General features: G+C 44.3%; 2 protein-coding genes across 3 annotated transcripts in view; both read right to left on the bottom strand.

The window, feature by feature from the left end:
* SCML1 (Scm polycomb group protein like 1) overlaps positions 1-497 on the bottom strand; it is a 19,141-nt gene extending 18,644 nt beyond the window's left edge. Inside the window, exon 1 of one of the 2 annotated variants that reach the window (XM_045290722.1) lies at positions 426-497. The gene's annotated coding sequence lies outside the window, so the exon portion shown is untranslated. Of the gene's footprint in view, positions 1-116; positions 261-425 lie in introns of those variants that run through there. The other variant, XM_045290721.1, reaches the window with a different exon arrangement.
* Positions 498-1,434: 937 nt separating this feature from the next.
* NHS (NHS actin remodeling regulator) overlaps positions 1,435-26,346 on the bottom strand; it is a 395,745-nt gene continuing 370,833 nt past the window's right edge. The window contains exons 6-11 of the mRNA XM_004710004.3: positions 23,903-23,965; positions 21,394-21,586; positions 14,648-14,779; positions 10,818-13,787; positions 10,394-10,520; positions 1,435-5,529 (exon numbers count right to left, since the gene is read on the bottom strand). Coding sequence (XP_004710061.2) covers positions 4,923-5,529; positions 10,394-10,520; positions 10,818-13,787; positions 14,648-14,779; positions 21,394-21,586; positions 23,903-23,965 — 4,092 coding nt within the window. The 3' untranslated portion in view covers positions 1,435-4,922. The remainder of the gene's footprint in view (positions 5,530-10,393; positions 10,521-10,817; positions 13,788-14,647; positions 14,780-21,393; positions 21,587-23,902; positions 23,966-26,346) is intronic.

The raw sequence follows: 26,346 nt of genomic DNA on the forward strand, positions 1-26,346 counted from the left end.
TGTCCCCCGAGAATTCTCTTAGAGCTGTCCAGGAGCAGCTCTTTCATACATTCCTTAGCGGCATTGGGACAAAATAAAAGTTCGTGAAGAGAATAGGGGCGGCTGGACCGACTCACTTTTACGACAGCTTCCTGAGAGCGCAGGGAGAGGGGCTCGCGTCCCGCCCCGTGTCCTAACTCCTGGGACCTTTAAAGGTCCAGATGGCTCCGGCCACCCAGGCTCGAAGAACGAGCCTCAGGACGCAGCCGGCCTCGGTCACTAGACACTCCCCCGGCCCAAGTGGCGACCGCTCCGTTCTTCTGCCCTCGAACTCTGCGAGGTGCATGCCGGTTCTTTAAATCTCCTCAGTGTCAAAGGCCACGCCCCCGCCCCTTCAACCCCCTCCCCCCGCCACCGTTAGGCGACCAACTGGTGTGTGGAGTTACCGCTTAGGGAGACCTTTGTGAGGCAGGGCTAAGCGTCTTGGGGCGGGCCGCAAAGTGCTGGAGGAGGGCTGTGGACTCAGTTTCCTGGTAGCCTGAAGGGTAAGAGGGGCGGGAGTGAAGCAGGGGATGCCCTTGACTCCTGCAGGGGTCGCTGCGACTGCGCAGAAGCGCCTGCTGGCGCGTGTGACTGATTTTGGCCAAGGTTCACAATGCTGAGGCCGTTAGGTGCGTGGTCTGCTCACGTTCGGTGCCATTTGAAGCTTCATGATTTAATTGATATTGTTGAGCCACAAGTGTGATCCTGCCCCCTCACCTCCCCCGGTACTAAAGCACCCGCCCCCATTCAGTCAGTGCTTTAAAGTGAGGGGTGAGGGGAGGAGACCCCTAGGCCTTTCTTTAAGCAGGAGCTGGGAACCAAATGGGGCAAGGTATTTCCAGTCTTCAGCACCGCCTACGGAAGGGGAGGGAAGACACAGACCCTGGCGCCAGGCTGGCCGAGTTTGAACCCCAGCTCCAGCACCTTGATAAGTCAGGGAAATACCCCTCTGCTTCTGTGATCAGCTTTCCCATCTCTAAAATGGGTATAATGTGCACATTAGGGATTACAATCCTTAATGTACACACAGCACTTAGAACAGGACCTAGATCATACATTCACCTCGTAGTAAGGCCCCTCCCTGGTCATGTAGTGGCCTATGACTTAGACTGCTACCTGAAAGGTCAGCAGTTCGAAACCACCAGCCTCTGGGAGGGAGAACGAGGAGGCTGTTTCCGCTTGTAAAAATTTAGTCTCAGAAACCCACAGGGGCAGTTCTACTCTGTCTCTGTTTGTCACAGGGTCTCTATGTTTGGAATCAATTCGACGGCAGTGAGTTGTTGCGACCTTCTATCTTAGACTACCAAGGCTGCCCGTCCCAATTGGGAAGGAAGAAACCTCAGGTCGGGTGGCACCTTTTCTGATTGCTCAAACTCCACGAATGCATTTACTTAAAAGAGAGACACTTGACTCTTGAATTGCAGTCACGTTTATTTGCAGTTTCTATACACACATTCTAGGTAATCAAACTTTTCTGGTACATTTTTGAAGAGGGGTTCACAATGAAACTGTCACCATTTTTACTAAAAATAAATACAAGACTTAAAAGTGTTGCACAGCTCTAAAATATACAAAGGCTTGGATTGAATGTAAACGTTGAAAACATCTTACAAAAGAAACCATCTTTGCAACAATTTAGAAAGTTCATATTTACAGATATTACAAAAATACAAAATGGATGCAAGTCCGCAAACCGCTGTCTTTTCGGCCAGCATGAACTGGTTCTAGTACCAATATAGTTACACTGTAACCTTCTTAATAGTTTGAAAATCTTTGTCTTGATCTAGTACTCTAAATCTGCCAAAACGGCAGCAAATGCACACACTCACTGACCTTTGGCAAGAGCAAACTGTTGTTGTGTTTGCTACCACTAGTCCAATTCCTCTACTTAGCCAAAAAAGAAAAATAAAAAAAGAGAAAAAAGCAGAATCAAAAAGCAAGAAAAAAAAAATCCCCCATACAACATAGACATGGCTGTATGAACGCAAAAGGAAAAAAATTAACATCAGCGCAAACAACAGAAGAAAAGTTTGGATTCGTGCTCTTTATGATACCTACTGTGTGTATCCTGCTTTAAGACAGCAGTGAAGTTCAAGTCAGCCCTATCTCTTGGTTCTGAGAGCTTGAAAGCCATGTAGCATAATTCTAATTGCTAAGGAATTCTTGCTTTTTTACTCTTTGTTAACTCAATATTCTTTGCCCCAGTGAATTGTAAATTCTTCTTTATTTGGGTTTCTTTTTATTAACTATGAAATATAAAATAGAGAAACTCTGCTATAGATTTTTAGAGTAAACAAAATAAGTAAAACTATATTATAAGGGTTAGTTCTCTGATCATTACATATAGAAGCTATCTTATTGCCTCACAATTCAAGTCAATATGTATTCTAAAATATATATGGTACCATTACTTAAATTAATGTCAATAATAGAGAGGTGACATTTTTATTAAAGCCAATTCATGGGTTTTCTATTCAAGATTTAGAATAGATTTTTACTGTCTACATACCTTTCTTTAAGCTTAAAAACCCCCTTTACTACACAAAAGCCATACTGCAAATGAACTGCTTTTATGAAAATTACAAAAAGATCAACTATTGTGACTGGAATGACGGTTTCTTATCTCAATTTGTCTAAAAACTCAAATTTTAAAAAATTTACCAAGTATACCTTTCAAAGCATGAGAGAGAAAAAAAAATCACTCATGTTTCCATGTGGTGTCAAACCACGCTGGCTTTCTTAACTAATGGATTCCAAGGAGAAATGGTGGTCCAGTTTTCAAACCCCCAAACAGTTTCTTTTAATAAAAATTGGCAACACTTTGTAAATGTTCAAACCCTCTACCAAATAGCTTATCTATCCCAACACACTCACACACACGTGTACACACACACACACACACTCCCTCCTTCTCTACCCCTCCACCCCCAGCACCCATTTTACATACAAGGATGACAAGAAATCAAGAAACACAATTTGATAGTGAAAACAATTAGAAGAAACCAGACTTTTTTTCTTTACAAACAAAAAACCAACAACAATCCGAGTCTCTAATACCTAATCTATAACATTTTATAAAGTGTTTCTATTGAAAGGCAGTATCTTCTCACACCAGGCTTTCCCCTGTATACTGCATAAAGTAAATCAAAAGCACAACCCTCTTTCACACATCCTTCTGGACCAAATACCACTTGCATAAGCTTAAAGCCTGCTGTGTATCAATTTCTTGATAACCCTGGTATGTTCTATCATTCTAACCACATTCTATTCTTTTATAGGCCGCATCTCGTCTTAGTTCTCTCGACTCTACCTCCTCCCATTCGAAATATACTCTACATACATAGCTGCTTGTATTTCTGACATACTGTTTCAAACATCAGTATCAGTTCATGTTCGAATCAGAGATGCAAATACTTGCAGATTTCAATTTTATTAACTACAGTTTTCAGACAAGAAAGTTCAAGTAATTTCAAGTAACTCAGCTTGTTTCCCTGCCTTCATTTGATCAGAGCCCTGGCCCTGACCTTTCCTCTCCCACCCACCAAGCAGATACAGTAAAACCGGACAAAACTTAGTGGTATGTAGCGTTGTGAAGCAGAGCTGTTCCCCGTTCCCAGTTTAACAGCCACTATAAATAATGCATATACATCCTTATTTCCCAGCTACATTCTTCACAGTGTCATTTCTGTTCTTTTTTAGGTAGCATAAATCGCTTCAGCCCAGAGAGAAAGCGTCGCTGAAAACTCACTGCAGGTACTTTCTGACAAATCAATAGCTCTGTGGCATGCTTGGGTTTGATGTCGGCTCATTGAGGAACCTGGCGTTAATCGCAAAATTGGTTAAGGAGTTTGAAGAGTGTAGTCATTAGATTATAACTGTTGATATCCCCAGTAGCCGAATGTAAAGCTTTAACCTAACATGGACGACCGTGTCCCTACTCATTCTCGATAAAGCGATCCACTGAAAAATCAAAGTTGAAAGGACACTGTCAGATGCTGTTGGTCAGGGCTTGGTGTCGAGAGTGATGGCTTCTCTCGTTAATGAAAGAAAACAATCAGAAGCATGCTTTTCATTCTGCCCAAATTACCTCATGGCGAATCGCAGCCATGCATTGCTATTAGCTTGTTTGGGGCTGGAATTTGTCACGAGACGTGATGAAGTCTGAATTCATCATCTTTATATTCATCACATTTCAGTCCATGACCTTAAGATTTCATCTTTTTTTTTCATCAGCTTGAGTTATAGGTGAGGTTTATCATTCAGAAAATCTTATTGGTGGACATTTAGATATGCTATTTGATATGAAAATGGTATTCACAGAATACAGTTATTACATTCTATTTTGTTGTGGTTTGCTTCTATAAGCAGTTGGTGTGCGGTAAATAGTTGGCCACATGTCCACTCATCATTGATAAATCTATTTACACATTTTATCAAAAATATGGTATTTACATATGTGTAGTTCTTTCTTCTAAATTTTGCTCTAGTTCATTTGAATGTAAAAAAATACCAAACCTCCAGAGTAATTTCGTTGTCTTCAAGAATCGTGACAGTGAGGGGCTTTAGTTTCTGAATAGGCAGCTCTGGGAAAAGGTTTTTCTAGCGGTCATGAAAAGTAGGTCTTTGGGGACTCTACATTATCCCATGGACTAGGATTGGGTCAATCTAACGAAGGAAAAGGAAACCATAAAGAACCGTGCAGCTACCGAAACTACAAAACAAAAGTAAAATAATAAGGAATGACAAAACTACTTCCTGCTCCCCAGCCAGCATGTATTTATCAACGCATTGGTAAGCAAGGATGGAACCTCCCGCTTCTCTGACTTCTCCCCGAGGCCTCTGTTCCCTTCTCGTCCAACTCGGAGTTTGGACTTGCAACAGGCCACGGAGCCCAGGCCCGTCTAGGTGGAGCTCTGGGAGGAGCGGTCGTCGTGGGGGCTCCCGTCGGAGTTCTCCGTCTCGCCCTCGGAGATGGCCTGCATGGGCGTATTGTACAGCCGGCAGCGGACGCTGTAGCGGCTGCTGCTGGCGACGGGGGGTGCCCGGGACCGTCCAATCCTTGCCGATGCGGAGGTGGCAAAGTTCTTGGAGGAAAACCCCTCTGCATTCACTCGTGGGGAGCATGGAGAGAGAGGGGACAGTGCCTCTGCCCCGGGGGAGCCCTGATGGGCCTCATCAGTGACCTGCGGGGAATCGGCTGCCAGCTCCCCGGGGGGTTTGGGCAGGATGGGACTCTTCAGGATCTCGGTGGCAGACATGCGGTAACTGGAATCAGAGCGGCTGCCCTTCTTGAGCAGTAAGAGCTTGAACTCTTCGTTGGAGGTGTTGGACTTTTTGGCATTGCGGTAGATGAGCCCAGGGGACCTCTGGCTGGTGGCGGTGGTCACGGTGCTGCTGGTGGAAGCGATGGAGCCCGCACTGCTGCCACTGCTGCCGGTGGACACTCTGGTTTTGTTTCGAACAGACATGTCCCCGGAATCTTTCCTTCCAAGTACTTTCCGCTTGGATCTTTGGAGGAAAGGGAAAATGAAGTATTAGTCTCCGCCCACTTACCTTTTTTTTTTTGTTTAATGACACCATGAGAGGGGCAGGTCACGTGCACTCACTGATTTTCAGAGCATTTCTGAGCATGACTCCTGAAAGGGGATACTAAGCCCTGGGACTCTAGCACTGACACTTCCTGCCCTTGGAGCACTCACAGCCTGTGGGAAACTGTTGAGGACCAAACAAACCCAAATTCACTGCCATGGAGGGAGTCGATTCCAAGTCCAAGTGCCCCTATAGAGCTAGGTAGAAAGAACTGTGTCTGTGGGTTTCTGAGACTAAAGTTTGAGATACAGGAGTAGAAATCCTGGTCTTTGTCCCACAGAGAGGCTGATGGTTTCAAACTGCCGGCCTTGAGGTTAGCAGCCTAATGCATAACCCAAGACACCACCAGACTTCCTTATCTAATGACCAGTGGGCACCACTTAGGTCCGGAAAGTAACCAGTTGAAAGCATGGTGTATGTGGAGGCTTGAGGTTCTAGAGGAAGACTTATTGGGACGTGCTGCGAGAAGAAAATGCTGACTTCCTGTTCCAGGTTAGGTGGCGAACGATAGTGGCTTTGTCTTATCAAATCTGTCTTGGTAATACAGATAAACTGCTCTGATGTCTGGGATTGGCTTCCAAATAATATAAGAGGGAGGAAGTGGATGGAGGTGGAGGTAGGACAGAATTCATCACATGTTGAAAGGTCTAGGTGATGGTATATTATACCATTATTGTCTACATATATAAAATGTATATATATACATTTTATATACATATATGCCCTGGTGGTGTACTGGTTACATGTTGGGCTGCGATCACGTGGTTAGCAGTTTGAAAGGAGAAGGTTTTCTACTCCCATAAACAGTTATAGTCTTGGAAATTCAAAGAGGAGTTACTAAGAGTCGGCACTGACTTGATGGCAGTGTGTGTGTGTGTGTGTGTGTGTGTGTGTGTGTAAAAGCTTTAATGACTTTTAAATAAATAAATCCGTCCTTCTCTGCCTGTGAGTATCATTTCCCCAGCTGCCTGGACATGAGCAGGCCGACATTCTGCGAAGTAAACCAACATTCTATGAAGAATAAAAACAGAGACCATTTCTGGAGCTTTGAAACCAACGTTCACTATAAGCTCTCCAGAAAAGAGAGCCATTCTTGTCACTTTGGTGTGAATAAATAGATGAATAAATATGACACAAGTGCAAACTTAAGATGGTCAAAGTCAATAATCTCTCTAACCTTTCTGTTAGCAAGCTCTTTTTGCAGACACAAAGTCAATGAGTCTTCACCGTTTGCTGAAAGTGGATCTCAGTTCATCGATAAGTCTTGACAACATGCTCACACACTGACTTAAAAGTTCATAAGTTAGAGATAAGGTCATTCATAAGTTTGAAAGTGGACACTAGCCTGATTTGGGTTTATTAAGACCTCTGTGCCCAATATGTTGCATATGCATTGGCGGTGCAGTAGGGCAGGAATGTCACACTGGCACTTGTTTTTATCATCTATTATCTTTGATACACAGACTTGTTATTTCCTTCTCAAAATCAAATATATGAGATATGGACAAGAACAAAAACAAACTATGATCATCAAGTCCAGTCAAACTCAAAGTGTCCCTATAAAGGGTTTTTGAGGTTGTGAATCTTATCTGGAGCATCGCAAGCCTCATCTCACAGAGTGGCTCGTGGATTTGAATCACCTAGTTGGTGGTTTGCAGCCCAATACATAACCCATTATGCCATCAGGGCTCCTTATATGAGCTATGGTTATCCCCATGTATAATTAGGTGCCATCTACTTAGTTCCAACTCATAATGACGTAACATACAACAGAACAAAACACTGCCCAGCCCTGTGCCATCCTAACAATGGTTACGTTTGGGTCCATTGTTGTAGCCACTGTGTCGATCCATCTGGCTGAGGGTCTTCTTTTTTGCTGCCCCTCTACATGACCATGCCTGATACCCTTCTCCAGGGTCTGATCCCTGTGGACCATGTGACCGAAGAACATGAGATGCAGTCGCGCTTGTCTCCATTCCACGGAGCGTTCTGGCTGTACCTCTTCCAAGACAGATTTCAATTGATATTCCTCAATTGTTTTGATTTTTATTTTTGCCAATGCTTTCAGTGACGCTTGGAATTCTCCCTTCACTATCATAGGTTCCTGATCATAAGCTACCTCCTGAAATAGTTAAACTTTGACCAGTTCTTTTTGGTACAGTGACTGTGTATTCCTTGCATTCTCTTTTGATGCTTCCTGTATCATTCAATGTCTTGCCCACAGAATCCTTTATTGTTTCAGCTTGAGGCTTGAATATTGCCCTTCTGTTCTTTCAGAATGAGATATACCAAGTGTGTTCTTCCTTTTTGATTTTCTAACTCCTGGCCTTTCTTTGCCTTTTACATCCACTATTGCATTTTCCTGGAGAACATAAAGCTTGGTAGAGAGTCAGAGCAAAAGAGGAAGCCCTCAATGTGATGGATTGACACAGTGGTTGCTACAATGGGCTTAACAGCAGGAATAGTAAGGAAGGCACAAGACCAAGCAGTGTTTTTTTTTTTTGTCTGTAGGATGGTGATAAATTGGAACTGACTTACAGGAACCTAACATTACATTTCATGTAGGAGTCCTACTGGCAGAGCAGCTAAATTTTCAGCTTCTAAATGAAATGTTAGCCATTTGTATCCCTCAGATGTTCCATAAGGTAAAGATGTGGCAATAACCTTTGAAGCCTTGTGGGCAGTTCTATCTTTTCCCTTAGGGACAGTGTGAGTTGGAATCTACTTGATAGTGATGGGTTTGCTATGTGTGGCAGTTACATAATCTCCTGTCAACTTGTGAAGGGGTGGAGTCCAGCCTCTCAATCAGGCCACAGCCAATGAGGCCTCAGTGTGGGCATGGCCTTCTCCTGAGGATTCTGGGAACTCCTGTCTTCCTCCCTGGAGGCAAGAGACTTCCTGCTTCGTCTTCCTGCTGACAAGCCACATGGAGCTACATTGATGCAGCCAGAGCCCTGGAACTGTAGGATCCACGTGGAGTCTCATGCCAGCTCTGAGATGCATCCACCACCACTAGATACACAAGACTTTCCACCCACTAGCCTGTGATCTCCCTGCATTCAGCATCAATGCATAGCTGCATGAGTCTAAAGAGGAATAGATGGGCTAGTCTTGACCTATGGGGTAATATCAGACTTATGGACCTGGGCTGGGCTGTTTTCTTAATACACAATTGCTCTTTTATATAAAAGCTTTTTCTTATAAACATATGAGTGTCTCTGGATTTGTTTCTCTAGTCAACCTGAACTAACACACTAAAGTTTGTTCAAATTTATTATTACGCTTTGTCTTCTCGGGTCATCCTTTAAAGCCTTCTGTTCAGCTCTTTTACTTCATTTCTTCCATTCCCTTTTGCTACTCTGCTTTCCAGAGCAAGCTTCAGAGTATCTTCTTACATCCGTTTTGGGTCTTTCTTGCCTTTCTTTTTTAATGACTTTTTAAAAAAATGTGTAATGTCCTTGATGTCATCCCACAACCCGTTTGGCCTTTGATCATTAGTATTCAGTGAATCAGATCTGTTCTCATCATGATCTTTATGTTCAGGTGTGATATACTCAAGGTTGTACTTTGCCTCTCATAGACTTGTTTTAACTTTCTTCAACTTCAACTTGAATGTGCTCAAAGTCATATTCTTTTAAAATTTCTTTGGCTTTAGAGAACAAAAAGAAGTCTGAAGGGAGAGATCAGGGCTGTAAGGTTGATGGGGGAAGGCTTCCAAATGAAATTCTCATAGGACAGCCCTTGCTGTCCTCAAAGACTGAACAGGTCCATTGTCATGATGGAAAAAATTCCTCAGTGCAACTTTCCTAGCATTCTTCTCACCAATGTAGCTTTCACTTTTCTTAACTCTTCTTCCAAATGAGGCCCCCTGATTATCCTCTGTCTTTCTAGAACCTCATTCAAGATGCCTCCTTTGGAATCCCCCAAAGCAGCTGCCATCACCTTCTGAGCTGACCTCTCTGTCTTGAATGGACCTGGTCCAGAAGATCCCCTCCAAATCCAGTTTTGATGGACCTTTTTTTCTTTTCTTTCTTTTTTTTTTTTTTAAGACAACTTTATGATACTAAAAAAACCGCCAACAAAACAAACAAACAAAAAACAACAGCAACCTATGCTGACTCATAGTGACCTCCCTGTGGGTTTCTGAGACTGTAACTCTTTACCAGAGTAGAAAGTCCAGTCTTTCTCCATTGGAACTGCTGGTGGTTTCAAACTGCTATCATGTGGATTGCAGCCCAATGTGTAACCATAACATCACTAAGGCTCCTGATACTAAAGAGTGTACTAAGGGGGGATGGGGAGGGAGGGGAAAATGAGGAGCTGATGCCAAGAGGTCAAGTAAAAAGCAAATGTTTTAAGAATGATAATGACAACAAATGTACAAATGTGCTTGACACAATGGATGTATGGATGGTGATAAGAGTTGTATGAGCCCCCAATAAAATGATTTGAAAAAGAAAAGAGTGCACTAAGGAATGTATCCATGATACTAAGACAAGTGTATTAAGGAGACAACTTGTCTGCATCCATCCATTGATGGCAGAGACATGTTGAGACTTGGTTTGTTTGGAATAAACAGTGCATTTGTGAACTGGAACCCTAATAACAACACTTACTTTTTGTAGAGCTGCCCCTCTACCAATGTACCCATACATCTATTGTGGTTTGTCATTACTATTCTTACAGGATTGTGGATCGAACAGTAGTTACCCTGCTGCCTTGTACTCTTGTGCATCTCTCAGTATGCCCTTGGTTGTTGGGGACTTGGTGAACACTGCCTCACCTGTGAATGACTGCAAATAAATCCTCAGTTGTCCGAGGTTTGTTCGGAGACACGAATGCACCTTCCACGTCAGCTTGAGCGTCTTCACTGAGTGGCGACATCATGGAGTCATCACTTGGTGACGATTCTTAAAGTAAAAACAGAAGCACCTTTAGGAGGAAGCTACTAGCACCCCCCTGTTGCTTCACTGATTTGAGACTGAATGGGAGTGACTTTTCTCATACTTTTAAATGAAAAGAGATACCGTCATAGTTAATTTTTCAATAACATAAGCTGAGGTCTCAACTTTATAATACGTGAAAAGAAATAGTGGAAAGAAACTGGCAGCCGGGGAAGTACAGCTCCTAGGGAACATAAGAAGAAAAAAAAATATGCAGAAAGTGACATAAGACACACATTCAAGGTAACAAAGATAAAGACTGACCTTTCCAGGAAGTCTCGTCCCAAATTCCTTGGAGCTCCTCTGCTCTGCTGGTATCAGAGGCACTTTTGGCGGAAATACCTGAAGCAATATTTTCCTGCTCAGAACATTTGTCAGGGACTGACTTTACAGTTGATACCTCAGATTCATAACTGATATTCCCAGGCACTTTGTCATTGTGGTGGTTCATAGCAAGTTGATATTTAACTTGATTGCTTATGTCGGCTGCTGTTGTTGGGGAGTTTGACTGAGACATGAGTATACCCATAGATTCAGGTTGGGCAATTTCCTCCCAAACTCCCTTGTGGCCCTGTTCTAGGGTTCCATCCAGACCAGCCCCGCACTGTGTTATTTTAGCATCAAAATCATTTGCATGGGCAGCCGAGACTCTCGGAAAGTCCTCTGGGGAAAAGTCATAGTTTTTACTTGGTGCATTTCCTGGACCAGGCTCACACTTCCTATGTATTTGGTCTTTTGTGACACTTGAGTCTAGACGATTGCTGCCCGCTGAGGTTGCGTTCTCTGGATCGCAGTGATTCTTCACATCAAGCATAAGTCTTTTGTCTAAATGTAGTTTATCTGGTCCCATCTCAACCGCAGAGGTGTCTAAAAAGGACAGTATGGCGTCTTCGGTGGAGTACTGGCGGGATAGTGACTTCTTGGCTAGATTTGGCCTAATCTTCCCTGGAGACAAGGCAGGCATTGTGAGAGTGCTTTCCTCTACGTAAGGGAGACCCGTATTGTTGCCTTCTTTTTGCTGAGCTTCTTCCGACTTATTGATGGACCGAAGGTTAACAGATTTCAGAACTGTCGGTGTAATCGCGAGGGATGGTGGAGGATGAGACCTCAGTGTGTCGCCCACTGTGTTCTTATTATGACCAAACACGTGCAGTGGGTGGCGGTGGTGGAACGGTTTGTTCAAGACACTATGAAGAGCACTTAGGTCAAGATGAGTAGGAGGTATAATTGGAAGTTCAAGGTCTTTGCTCAGTGAGAGAGTTCCATCTTTTAAGGATGGTTGCTGTAGGGAGGATTTCCTTTCGGGGACTTTAGGCTTTCTTTTGCTGCCTCCAGGAGACAATGGGCCAGAAAAGAAAGCTGTAGGGAAAGAGGAGGTCGGCGTCTCAGACTGGCTTGAATAGCCACTTGATGGGGACGCCAAGCCAGCCAGCTTTTCTGGTGAAACCAGTTTAAACTCATTGTCAACCGAAGGTAGGGATGGGGTGGTGGCTCTGGACTCTGATTGGGATGTTTGGGATTCAGAGCTCTCTGGAGATTTGATGCATTCGATGACTGTGGTACCCGTAGCCGTGCTTGAATTAGATAACGATCGATACGGATCATTTGTTTTCAAGTCGTTGAGAAGCCAGAGATCTGCATAGTGAGTTGATTCAGCACCTTCATCTTTGAATGGCGGGATATCTGCAGTGTCTAACGGAGGTTCATTCATACCGTGTTCACTTGCGTTCACCCAAGAAGGTTCTTGCTTGGCGGGAAGATTGGCATTTTCCACCCGAGAAGGCGTGTTGGAGAAATCAAGAGGCAGCTTCATTTCCCTGGAACTGTGAGGCAGGTGCTGACCACTGCTTATCTTTGGTTCTTTCTTCTCAGAAACATCGGCATTCCCTTCAGCCTTTCTCAAGGAGGAGCTCCGCTTAGGCGGGGTAGGCTTTGCCTTTGGTTTTCTGAAAGAGATGCTGGGTCGTCCTTGCCTCCTGGAGTCTAAGTAGTCGGGCCAGGCACATTCTGGAACGCTAGGAGGAACCCCAATGCCCTGGCCATTCTCCGGGCCCAGGGCTGCATAGTGACAGACATAACTCTTATTAGCTTTGAGACCACAGTCAAAATGCATGGAGGTATAGTACCCTTCCGTATCCACCGAAAAGTGAGAGCCTGTGTCAGCCTTATCAGATGGGGACTTTTCCAGAAAGCTGTCGTACGTGCCCATGCTGGTGAAGCTCGGGCAGCCCAGGCTGTCCGCCTTGGGGCGCTCAGGACTAAAATCCTGGCGGCAGGAGGCATCGTGATGGTGGTGCAGGTAGTTCCACTCGCTGTCACTTGTGTTGCTATTGTTTGGGTCGTCTAGCAGATCGGCAACCGTGGAGGTAAAGGAGTTTGCCCGGTGGCCTCGCACTTTATCCACGTGGTCATTGTACTGCTCGGCCACGAAGACACTGGAGTCCTCACTGGCGTGAGGGGCCGCGTTCAGTGACAGCTCGGAGTCACAGTGTGAAGAGCCAGTGAGGGGAGGGGAGGCGGCAGGCGGGATGGTCTCTGAGGTCTGTGAAGGGCAGGTGGAGCTGCTGCCACTCCAGTTCCCACTGGACGACTGGTGGTCATCTTTCTGGTCCATGTGGCTGCTGAGGAGGACGCCCGCCGTGGAGATGCAGTGGATGGGGCTCCCAAAGGTGTCTGAATTGGAGGAGATATCACAGCTTCCCGAGTCGGCAGCCATTCTGGACAGACGAGACCTCCCTCTCTCACTTAACTTGTGCTGGGGACTGTGAAGATGCTGTGAGCAGGCCAGGCCTAAGGCAGGCGGGTGTTCCTGTGCCCCTGGGCTGCTTGGGGCCTCACTGCAATCATTGGGGGCTCGTGCATGGTCATCTATGAAAGGTTCCCCCTCTTCATATGCTGAGGGTTTAGCACCAACGTCGGGCTCAGCTTCCCCACCTCTGTTACCCTCCCGGGGCAGGCTCCGAGATCGTGTGCGGCTGCTCACTGCAGTGGTAAACATGGTGTCGCCTTTGTCTGCTAGCGCCGAGATGTTGCCAGCAGAGTGAGAAAGCGAAGCCGCGATGCTCTGGCCCCTCTGCGCTCTGATTCGCCTTCGGGACGGAGCGGCAATAAGAATATCCTCAGTCTGGCACTCGGAGTCCCTGGTGCCAGACCTCCTGTTGACAGCACCGGTGGGGTCCGGGTTTGTGTGCACAATCACGTTCCTTTCCCTGGCCACGGGGGACTCGTCAGAATCTAGGGTACACAGAGAGCACAGTGAGCCAACACCAGCAGACTGACTAGCATCCCGAGAGCAAGCCACACGGCTGCGCACATATGGAAAGCCAGGCGGGGCGAGGAGAAGCGAGTTAAAAATTCCTTTGGGGAATTTTATCTATCTACACACATTTTACAAGCTATGCTTTTCCATCTCTTTTGTGAATTGCTGCTCTATTCACTATGAAATCACTCTGTTCTGATAAATGCACACAGGCCATTTGTATAAACGAAAGTACATTTTATCTTGGCACCACTATGATTTCCTCATTTTTATTTTGTGATGGACACATCGTGAGATAAATCCATAAAGGTCATTATAAGAAGTAAATAACACTATTTGCAAGCGATCCTACAATCTTAATTTAGAAATGGAGTACAGATTCTAAATTTAATGTCACCAAGGTGGCCATGTTACCAAAATTCAATATTTAATTGAATATGCTTGAAACTTACAGTTTGTAAAAATTCTCTGTATCTCTGTTCAAATAAAGTTACAGTTTACCGCCCCCCCCAAATTTTTTCATTGATTCTATTTTTTTATGCATGATTACCACTTCAATAAAACTTTTTAAAATGGAGCAAAAGATTACATTTCAGCCATAAAAGCCTTGGACTCCCATGAGAAAATCTCTATGGTCCAAACTTCACAGAGAACAGAAATTTAAAAGATCTATCCTCTGACTTACTGAACACTAAAGAAATCCACACCCTCTTCAAACTGCACAAGTGAAAACGGTCAATATGTGAAAGGAGGCTAGTCGAAAGGCGGCTTCCACTTCATTGCCTTATAACCCTCAGTAGACAGAAGGGAAACCAGAGCACATTGTATACTTCACCTATTTCCTGCTGGACTCTTCTGGGGATCCCCGAGATGGTTTTCCTTCTCCTCAGTTTGCGTCTCCGCTGTAGTACGGATTGAGAATGAACAAGAGAACAGCGTATACTAGCCTCTCTGTCGAAACCAACGCCTGCAACCCACAAATAGGTCTCATTAGTCTGTAGAAATGGCAAACACGTTTTCATTTGCTTGGGACACAGTGATATTGATTGATCAGAATAAGGGAAGAGTTGGGGTTAAGCCTGTGAACAAATATAAGGGAGCCCTTATTCAGCTCGGATTGAAATCCGGCTGCACTACACCAAGTTTTACCTCGAAAGGCAGCTCTCTGCAACAGCCTTCCCTGCCAAAAGTAACAGACAAAGGGCGAAACTCAAAGAGGAAAATAACATCCCCCAAATCATGTTCACACACAGAAGAAGCTCTTTGAGGACCTGAAAACCTTTGGTGACTACTATTTACTGATCCATTTCTAGGTTCTGGCAAGCTGATACGTTTGCATAGTAGATTAGGAACCAAGATGTTAATCTGAATTAGTTCAGCTAACATGACCCAGCCATGTCTTCATTAAGAGTCTTTGTGTAGATGTTTCTTCCCTCCACTGCCTGTGCCCAAACTCCTCCTTACACACACACACACACACACACACAATCTGTGAGGACACTCAACAGTCTAGATCGGTGGTTCTCAACCTTCCTACTGAAGCAACCCTTTCATACAGTTCCTCATGTTGTGGTGACCCACCACTCCAACCATAAAATCATTTTCATTGCTACTTCATAACTGCCATTTTGTTACTGTTATGAATCGTAATATAAATATCTGATATGCAGGATGTAATTTCATTGTTACAGACGGAACAAAATGAAAGCATAGAGATTCATCACAAAAACAATATATAATTATATTATGAAATACTTATTTCTAATGACAAATAAATGAAATTTGGTCTTGAAGCATGGGGTAGCATGGGTAACAGTCTTCACGCCAGGTACTCGTATGTGGGCATATCTGCCTATGGGCGGACCCACCTGGAGATGGATAGAGGAGTGGTGTTTTGGTTCCTAGAACCATCAGACATAACATGTTTTTCAATGGTCTTAGGTGACCCCTGTGAAAGGGTCGTTCGACCCCCAAAAGGGTTGCGGTCCACAGGTTGAGAATTGCTGGTCAAGATATATATATATCATCGCATAATTTCCTGCTGATTAAACTGGGTAATTTAGGGATTCAAAACAGCTGTTTAATAAATATAAAATAAAATTAAGAAAAGAAACACAAGGCAGTCCTCAAGCTTATACATAAATGTTATGACTATCATGTTGTAGTTCCCATAGGTTTGGTTTTGTAAGCACAGGGGACAAACCATGGTACCTGTCAGTTTGACTCTCCATCATCACAGGCGTGGCAATGGCATGTGAAGCTCGAAGGCTGATTGGGGGGGTGGGGGGGGTGGAATGACGAACTCCAACTCTTGACCGAGACAGGCCTGCCACAGGCACTTTTCCCAGTGAGCTTTGCCTCAGAAAGATAGAATGCTGTCTTTGGGAATCTATTTAGCTTTATTGTTAAGTGAGGGACAGGATGATATGTCAAATCGTGGTCCAGCTATATACTGAATTCATTTGACTTCAGCGTAGGATCCCCGTGCCAAACGTGTCTAGAACTCACTTTGAAAAATCTGCCTGAGAGACCACATGATGGATCCATTACAATATTATCGGGGAGCTAACACGAATGCATTTCCCTTTCTCAGTTGGAACGCAAATGCCAAATCTGCCACTCTCATCTTCAGAGAGAGGGTTAATTACGGAACACATAGGATACACAGGTAGGCACTAGGTGTCACGAGAACATGATGCACAACTTTCTCAGTAAAGCTCTTTAAGTCAGCATCAAATCTAGGCCTTTGAGAATCCTGCAAAAAAGCAAAAGGGAAACAAGAGCCAAAAAGGAAAGGAAAAAGACTTCCCTTTTTTTCTAATCACAAAGCAGTGGCCCGTAATCATAGGAGCCCCAACAAAATCTATTTCCCCCAATAAAATAATTTTAAAAAGAAAAAAACTATTCCCATCAAGCCGATTCTGGCACATAGTGACCTTACAAAACAGAGTAGAACCGTTCCATAGGATTTCCAAGGGTGTAATCTTATTTTATCTCCAAATTCTATTGCTTTTGTTGTTGAGTATATACACAGCAATGCAGAAGTTTCTGCATCTATGATGTGTGACAATGCTTTCATCCTTTGAGTTGTGGGCCCATTCTCACCCTCCATCAGTGAGTGGCTCCTCCCTCATTAACATAATCTCACAGCTTCAGAAGGCTCCTATCTAATCTTTTGAATTACCACTGTCAATTTGATCCAGCTACATACTGATCCAATACCAAAACTACCAAGCGCACCTCTACACCGTCCGGCCATCGAGTCGATTGGACTCATCATGACCTGATATGGAGAGTTCTTAAAAAAGCATGAGTCTGTATGAGCCCCTAATAAAATGTTAAAAAAGAAAAAAAAAAAAAAAGCATGAGTCTCAGGGCAGACGTTTTTCACTAGTTGAGCTAAACGATTGTTCAGTTTTAAGATGACTTCAGGAAATAGTTCGGGTTTAAAGTTGAAAGATGATCTCAAGACAATAGTTTCAGGACTTCGTCCAGTCTGCATGGTTTCAAATGGTCTAGAGTCCGTAAGAATTTGAAAATCTGTTCGTATCCAGATTTGCCCTTCTGATCAGGATTCTTCTATGGAATTTTAAAAATGGAATCTTCACTCATGAGAACTGGGGATTATCCTATTCTTCTGGTCTCATGGCAAAGGAGGTGTTTGTTCATGGAGAAAATTAGTCAGATAGTCTCCAGATCCTCCTCCTGGTCCTGCCTTTCCTGCTCCCTGTATTAATCCAGGTGGATAGAGACCAATTGTCATGCCTTGAAAGCTTTCAAGATCCTAGGCACTATGCAACAAACTAGGAGGTCGAGCCAAAGTATTAAACATGTTATTAGACTAATTAATTGGCATGTCCCATGAAACCAAGACCCTATCCCTCTAAACCAGGGAAACGAATCTCATGGGATGTTTGGATATACATAAGCAGCCTCAGCAACAGTAAATCTATCATATAACTTTTGTCAATTCGTTTTTATAGCTATACAACAGAGTGACAGCATTTTAATCATCAGCTGTGCAACTCTATCCTTAATGTATCTTCTTTAAAACATTTTTTAAAATAAATCATTTTATTGGGGGGGCTCTTATTGTAACCCATACATTCATTGTATCAAACACATTTGTACATATGCTGCCATCATCATTTTCAAAACGGAAAATCAAAGCCTTGGCCCCATCACCAGTGACCGTCCATTTCCCCCCTCCCTCCTACTGTTGGTAACCACTATGAAAGGTTGGCCTCTAGACATTTGCTTTGTCTTATCCTTTTCCATAAATCTAAGGCTGTCATCTTCATAAAGCAGACAGCCACATCTTTGTCCCGAAGAGTGGTGGTGGGTTGGAACCATCAACCTCTCCAGTTAGCAGCTAAGCACTTAACCACTGCACCACCAGGGCACCTTCTAATCACAGGACTAAATTGTTTTCCTTTTTCATTTATTTATTGTCCCTCTGACTCCACTCCCTGGAAAACAAGATTTTACTTACAGCACCATGGAGAAAGCCAGTGCTGCTATTAAGCAGATGCTCCCAGAGCTGAAAGTTAGTATAAGAGGGTACCAAAATGATCCACTTTGGCAGCTGAACTCCCTCCCATCTCCCATTTAGATGATGAAAGTCAGATAAGTGTACATCCTGAGAATAATTTATTCTACAAGTTCAATAGGTCATCAAGAAAATGAACTCCCAGCTCACGATGATCAACTGCAACCCTCTTTTCTCAGGAAGGAAAGCATCTGTGCCCCAGGTTCCTAGACACCAGTTTCTCTTCTCTTTGAGAGAAATATGAGTGGGGTTACATAGCTGTGTGTGACCAAAATGTATCCCAAGAAGTATGGAATCTTTATTCACCGAGTACCAGAATCAAAGAGTCAAAATATGGCTGTTCTGAAAATATCAACACACAAATAATGTGTAAGTATTAGAGATGTTTAAAGAAAGCCCAATATATCCCAAACACCAAACCCAACCCACTGCCATCGAGTTTGATTCCAACTCATGGTGAGCCTATAGGACAGGGTAGAACTGCCCCTGTGAGTTTCTGAGACGGTAACTCTTTACAGGAATAGAAAGCCTCATCTTTCTCTCATGGTGCCACTGGTGGTAACGAACTGGCAACGTTGAGGGTAGCAGTTCCCTACAACAGCATTCCAGAAGACCCCTTCATTTAAAGGGTGGTTAGACTTAAGTACTCTTTCTTGGTAGGCATATTTTTTTACTTTAGAAATGCATGGAAGCAACAATTGGCTTAAGCGATCTTCCTTTATAAGCCATGGTATATCCGATTTTATTACTGCCTTAATTTTTTCATAATCCTGATCAGTAATTTCAGCAATAACCTGAGCACCTTGAGAATTTAGGTTGGACTTTCCCAATAAACATCCTTTAGTTCTTTCAGGTAGCAGACCCCAATTGCCGCTCTTAATAATTTCTGATTTAATCACAGCTTATGGGTTTTCCTCACAATTCTGATCAACTCCAGTATCAATTTTAATTCCTTGACTATTTAGGTTAAATCTTCCTGATAGAAGTTGTATTACTCTTTCAAAGACAGTTTCCTGCATTTTAGAATCAACAGGCTGCTGTGAGGGCTTCTGAGCCTTCTCTTGGTTAGTTAAACCAACTGCAGCGATAACAGAGGCTGGGGTTCTGCAAGTTTGGCTAGGTTTGGTCTCCTGCTGTGAAGTTGGGTGGTTTCTGACATTCAAAGATTCTTTTCCTGGGTTAGGCAGAGGCCTTGCCTTCTGAGCTCTGCTGGGAGGGGTGTATCAAGCTCCTTCCTCTATTTTCCCGCAGGGAACTCTTTGCTAATGGTAGTCCTTTATTGTTGAATTCTGAACGACATTGACTTGCCCAATGAGTTCCCTTTCTACAGCGTGGACAAAGTTCACGGTCTTTTTTGCTTTTCCTACACTCTCTTTGAAGACGACCGGGTTTTCCACAACTAAAGCACTTTCTTCCAGGTCTGATATAATTTACCAATGCAGCTGCCATGACGTCAGCTTTGTATTCCTCTGTCTGTACATTCCTGCATATCCTGAGATAATCTAACAGCATGCCGTGTTCCCTGTAGGGATGCAAGGCATTTTTACAGTGCTTATTAGTGAAATCATAAGATAGTTTATGCACTAAGTCTCTTACTGCCTGGACATTTTTTACACACTTGGAAATAGCATCTTCCAGTCGAGACACAAAGTCAGCATAAGGCTCATCATTCTGCTGTCTTATAGCCGTGTAACTCGGCTCTCTCTCTTCTGATGGAATTATCTTTTCCCAGGCACTTAAGCAAACTTCACATATCTGTCCTATTGTCTGTTCAGTAAACTGTAGTTGAGACTCAACTGTGATATACTTCTCATCCCCTAGCAATTGATGAATTCCTGTATCTATCCCATCCTCAGAATTCTTTCATGCTCTTGCCAGGGCCGTTTCCTTCCACAGCATAATAGATTGCAAATATTCTGAAGAGGAAAGATATATTTTCGCTAAAGCTCTCCAGTCTGTAGGGGTCCAGCTCTCAGACCCTGCTAGAGCCGTTATCACGCTAATTACAAAATGTGAGTCTGGGCCATAATCATTGACTGCCTGCTTGAGATCTCTTAGCAACTTAAACGGAAAGGCACTGTGAATTCCTTGTGGGTGTTTCCCATAAGGCTGTCTGCTAACAACTCTAACAAGATGAGACATTCTAAATTCTAAATCTCCTTCTTCTGCAATCCCTCTTTCTCTCATGGTGCCACTGGTGATAACGAACTGGCGGCCTTGGCGGTAGCAGTCCAACGCATACCCACTATACCGCAGGGCTCCTTTCATTTTTATCTTTGAAAGTCTGAATATTTTAGAGCATTGTTTTTACTTATCACTTATGGAGTCAAGTCTGGAATTTAAAATTGCTGCCAATAGTTGGCTAGGTCATCAAGAAAATTAATGAAAGGGAGATTCAGAAAGGCATCCATTCTACCTAGACTAATACTCAATCTATCATTGCCCAGGAGGAAGAAAGCAGAGCATGAAAGACAGACAGGCTGGCTAAGTTTTCGAACACAATTCAGCCTTCTACATATCCATAAATCGCTAGATCAACCCCACCCCCTCCAACCAATACAGAAGTCTAAATGGTCTTTTTGAGGAAAGCCTACCTTCATTCAAGGAAGCATGAAAACAAATTTTAGCATTGGCCTAGGGGCCCATGACTCGCAGTTCTAGAAGCCTGCAGACTGCTGCTTTCTTTCTTGCATGCCACACATTAGCATATGATTAAACGCTGCCGCTTTCCCCGTATTTCAGTCAGCTATGGCCAAAGAGGTATTTGGTTGCTGGTTTCTTTTTTCAAAAAGAAACGATCATTTACATAACAAATGGCACAGTACAACCGATGCAAATTAATGTTCACAGTCCAACGAAAGCACATGAACCATCTTCTGGGCTGTATTTTTGTGATGAAAAAAAAGTGTTCAGGGTTTTACTAAGTGGCATTCTTCATGATAGGCCCAGTAGCAAAAGTTTTGACCCTATTGCATACACAGACTATGCCAACCCAACTGCCCCTTAATTTAGGAAAACAAACAGAACGATACCTGTCACGTTGATGGGAATGATGCAGGAAGAGATCACTTGGGCATCTTGCTTCATCTTCTCCTCTGGCGTGGGGAGAGGTAGGGCTTTGCTCCAGTTGGTCTGCTTGTCCAGGGTGGAAGGAATGTTGTGTATTGGATTTTTCGGCCTTTGCCCTAACATGACATCTGTTTCTTCATCCTCTGGGGGATGGGACTGAAAATAGAATAGATTCAGACTCGACCATCATCGTTCATAAACCAACACACACATCAGGCATGTCACAGTTTAGTGAAGAGCAATGAAATCAGAGACAGGCTGTCAGGAAGAAGGGAGGATTCCCGACACAGTACCCACAACCAACTGAAAGTCGGATTCTAAGAGTCAAGCGACACAAAGACAAAGAGAAAGATGCTACCTTCATACACTTTTTAGGTTAAGTGGAATAAGAGGAGAGAACAGGTAGCCAGAAATCCTGAACTTCAAAGTGGAAAAAAGTATGAGTCCGGTGGAATGGACGTTCCCCAGCCTGGATATCAATCTTGCTGTAAATTCCTAGCCAATGTCCTGGAGCCCAAGGTGACTAGGAAGACAATGATTTAAATGCCTGAGTAAAAGTCCAGAGAGCTTGTAGGAAAACCTGGAGTCAGGAGACCTTTCAGAGGCTATCACATGAAGGACAAGCCAAGTAGATCTGAGTTCACCTCACTAGAGGACCACGACAATAGGGAATAGCATTTCACACGACCCCTTCTCCGGTTGAACCCACTTTCATTGATAGGCCAAAGTGAAGACTCTTCAATACAAATGCTGCTCCTGCATAAAAGATTCAAAACTGTTTTGTCTTCCAGCTGGTGAGGCGAAAGCTGTCGGAGGCTATTTATTTCATTTCGTTTGTACACGCACAGGGAGCTTGGCTTTCAGGTGTGCCAGTTAGGGGTGTCACTTCCAGTGGACATTTGAGATTTCTCAACCTAAATCTTTGATAAATATTCATATTGTCTAGCTTTTGATTTGAGAGTTGGGCTATTAGCCCAGGTGATTGAAGACTCCATCCTGGTTGTATAGAGTCGGCTAAGAACCAACGTTCCCCATGTTTGTCACCAAGTCCACCCTATAAAATTCTTCCCCAGGGCTGACCCTGTACAGCGTGCTGCACAAACAGGAAAGGAGGTGCCTTTGTCAGAAACCAGCGAACCAAGGACAGTGACAACCCCAAAGGAATCCGCGAAGCTCGAATGAAGATGAGCAAAAAAGACTACTTGCAGCTTTCATGAGACCGATGGATCCAGAAGACCTCAGCCTACAGTTCCCACCCCAGAGGGGCTCAGGCCACTCCTCCTGGCTGTGCAGTGTCCAAGGGCCCTGGTCCCTGAGCTCGGGATCGATGTAGGGGACAGCTTCAGTCTGGGCTGATGCACTGTTCTGCCTCAGTCCGTCTGCACCCAGACGAGAAACCACCTTTGCTGTTGGCCCCCTACCTGGCCTTGAGACAGCCTGCAGGCTCTTCTCGTGACCTTACGGGTTTTCATTTCAGGGTTGAATTTCTAATGGCGATTATTCAAAGACCAAGTTTCGATACTGAGCTTAGTTCTACTTTGCTACCCCATTGCGGAGGAAGGGGGGGCATTGGTATACAATGAATATGTTTCCTCTTATTCCAGATCATTCGTCTTCCATTTGTCTCCCTCCCATGTGCTTCTAAGGGTTTCACAATTTGTCCAAGGAGCTGACTGCAGGGCCCCTGGGCGGCGGAACTCACTGCCAGCACTCGCTTACCTTGTCAGCGGCTCCTGCGCAGCAGCTCCCCAACACACCCCAGAGGCCATGGGTCGCCCCCCCCTTGGGAAAACTGGGCCCACCATGAAGGTTTTAGGAAAACATCGCAACTTTCTTTCTCTCTTCCACTTTTGTGCAGATTCCCAGCAAACCGCGTCGCTCAAATAAAGTTGGAGCACAAAAGACTTTGTTTCCTAGGTAACTTCCCAAAAGGGGGAAAAAAAAGTTTGGCGCTTGCAAAAAAGAGAGCGAGACCACGAGCCAGTGTGTAAGTGAGCTATAGCAAGAGGGGAAACCCCCCACCTTGAAGAACACTGGGCTGGGAAACCAAGAAAGAGTAGTGACTGGACACAGGTGACGAGAATGACTGGCTGCCAGAGAATGCCTTTGTCCTGCTCTCTCTCTCTCTTGATTTGAGAAGCCAAACCTAACAGTTCAGATACACATAGAGCAAGTCACCACGGCTTTCCGGGACACCAAGTCCAGGTGCAGCATCAGGTGATGGATGCCCTTCTAGAACAGAGCCTTCACTGCACCTGGGGCGGGGGTGGGGCTGGGGAGCCATAGGCGCGACTGTCTTAAGTTACCCTTCATTTCATTCACGTGAGGAAAATAACACTTCTTGAAGTTCGATCAAAAGGCAAGCCCCGTTAGTTAGGAACAGAGTTCACAGGCAAGGTCAAAGAGAAGAAAGTGAAAGTATGTGGATAGAGTGGGAAAAGGGCTATGAAGGAATGCTCTCAGAGCCAATACCTTTCTACTCCACGGGGTCATGTGGCAACACTCAGTGGGGGAGGGCGAACGAGTGCTGTTAAACTATGAACATGAAATGCAAACAGAAAAAGGAAAAATTAAAAACAGGCACACAACCCAATGCACCCCGGCTAAACCAAGGGTATGATATTAATGAATGAACACAGAATGAACATACTGGGACATCTTTCCTTCCTTCCTCCCCTCCCTTCCTCCCCTCCCTTCCTTCCTTTTAAATGAGTATTTTATGAGGGGTGGCATAAATAGCAGGAGCCTGGTTGCAGACAGTGGTTGTACGCTTGGCTGCTATCCAAAGGGCTGGCAGTTTGACGCCATCAGCTGCTCCCGATGAGAAAGATGTGGCAGACTGCCTGTGTCAAGATTTACAGCCTTGGGGCAGTTCCACTCTATCCTACAGGCTCCCCCAGGGTTGGCATCTACTCTGGGGCAGCAGGTTTGGTTTGACTTGGGGTTTCATGGAGATGATGGTTACGAACATGGACCTGGAACTAAACTGTGCTCCAACCTTGCCTCTACCCCTTATTTGTTTGGAACAAATCATTTATTTGACCAGGGTCAGTTACTCAACCCTTCGAAGGGTCAGTGTCCTTATCTGTAAGATAGGGAAATGATCACATCTGTCTTCTAAGGCTGGTTTAGCTGTTTTGAGGATTCCATGAGTCAATATAAGGAGAAGCCTCACTCATATGTCAGGAAGTGTGTTGGTATTATTATAGGACGACCACCATTATGTGAACTATCTGTGAGATTATCTTTAGAAATGGTACTTTTTCTACGTTTTTTATTCCAACCCCATTTGCTCATTTGGGAAAGAACATATTTAAGAGTGCAAATTGGGCTGCTCGCTGCAAGTTCAGCAGTTTGAAACCACCAGCCGCCCCGTAGGAGACAGTGGTGGAGGCTTTCGATGCCCCTAAAGAGTGACAGTCTCAGAAGCTCCCAGGGGCAGTTCTACCCTGTCCCGTACAGTTGCTGTGACTGGGAATCGACTCAAGGGCAGTGAGTTTGATTTGGGTTTTGGTAAAGGGATTTTATTTTCCTGTGGATTACTTGGAATAAAATTTCCTGCATAATTTCCTCCTCTGAACTGCTCAAATTTTGCCTTCCACCATATAGTCATAAGCTAATCAGGAGACGGAGCTAGTTCCATGGGGATGTGCTATTTGGTTTAAGGCTCTGTGGTCACGGTCTTGAAATTCTTACATTTTCAATAAGGAAGGGGCCCTGCATTTTCATCTCGTACTGGGCTACACAAATTACATGTTCGGTCCCATTGGGGTAACCAAACTAATCTTCGTGGGGTCTACTGAGAAGGACGTTGTAACTCTTCTAAGATCTAAGCCAGGTCAGTTTGGTCTCCAATTAGACATTTTACTGTAGCATTTATCCTACAGCGCTGCTTTAATGCCACATGGCTGTAAATGCTTTTTTATGTTTTTGATGAGGAATTCCTAGAGGTGAGGAGCCATCTTTAAAAGTCCTTTCAGTCTCCCGTAATGGCAGCAAAGTGTCACCCCTATGGTGAGCACTCAAAAGAATGATTTGTTCACTTGAATGACACGAGCTCAGTGGGTTTCAGCCATGGTGGCAAACCCCAATGCAGTAAGAGTCAGGATCAGGATCTCAGGAAGCAGACACTCTACGGAACCCAAAGGTACTCACCATCCTAGGGCAAATAAGGTGGCAACCGGTGGAGAAAGCACCCCAACAATTGGTTACATAGGAAACCCAGCATGTATGCTGGGCCCAGTTATTGTTAAGACTGCAGCAAACAGGCATTTCTTTGGGGAACACTCAACCTGTTTCCATTCCCCGTTTCTAACTTTTAGCTGCCAGAGGTGTTCATGACTCGTTGTAAGCAAAGCAATGCCATCTCCTTCGCCCAGCTCACTTTGATAGAGACCTATTTGTGACAAGTAACCATTTCCTCACTGAAAGTGACCATGTTGACAGCTGGGCTGGTGTATGAGTTCAGACACTTACCTGGTTCTCCCCTAAGAATCCGTCGCAGATAAGGATGTCGGGACCTTAAGCCACTGGGGTGCATAAAATAGGAAACAGGGGACCTGAAAGCAAACCCTACGTAGAAAGAGGTGCTGCTTCAAGGATGCCAAAGGCTTTGATGCCTCATGCAAGGATTTCTTTCTCTTTTTTTTTTAAAGATCATTTTATTGGGTACTCTTATAGCTCTTATAACAATCCATACATCAATTATATCCAGCATATTTGCACGTATGTTGCCATCATCCTTTCCTAAACATTTACTTGCTATTTGAGCCCTTGGTATTAGCTCTTTTTTTTGCCCTCCTTCCCGCACCCTCCCACCCTCATGACCCCTTGATAAATTATAAATTATTCTTATTTTCATATCTTACAATGACCGCTGTCTCCCTTCACCCATGTTTCTGTTGTTCATCCCCCTC

This window comes from Echinops telfairi, unplaced genomic scaffold (assembly GCF_000313985.2).
Source record: "Echinops telfairi isolate 266 unplaced genomic scaffold, ASM31398v2 ScPeMD7_53;HRSCAF=182, whole genome shotgun sequence".
Taxonomy (NCBI): domain Eukaryota; kingdom Metazoa; phylum Chordata; class Mammalia; order Afrosoricida; family Tenrecidae; genus Echinops; species Echinops telfairi.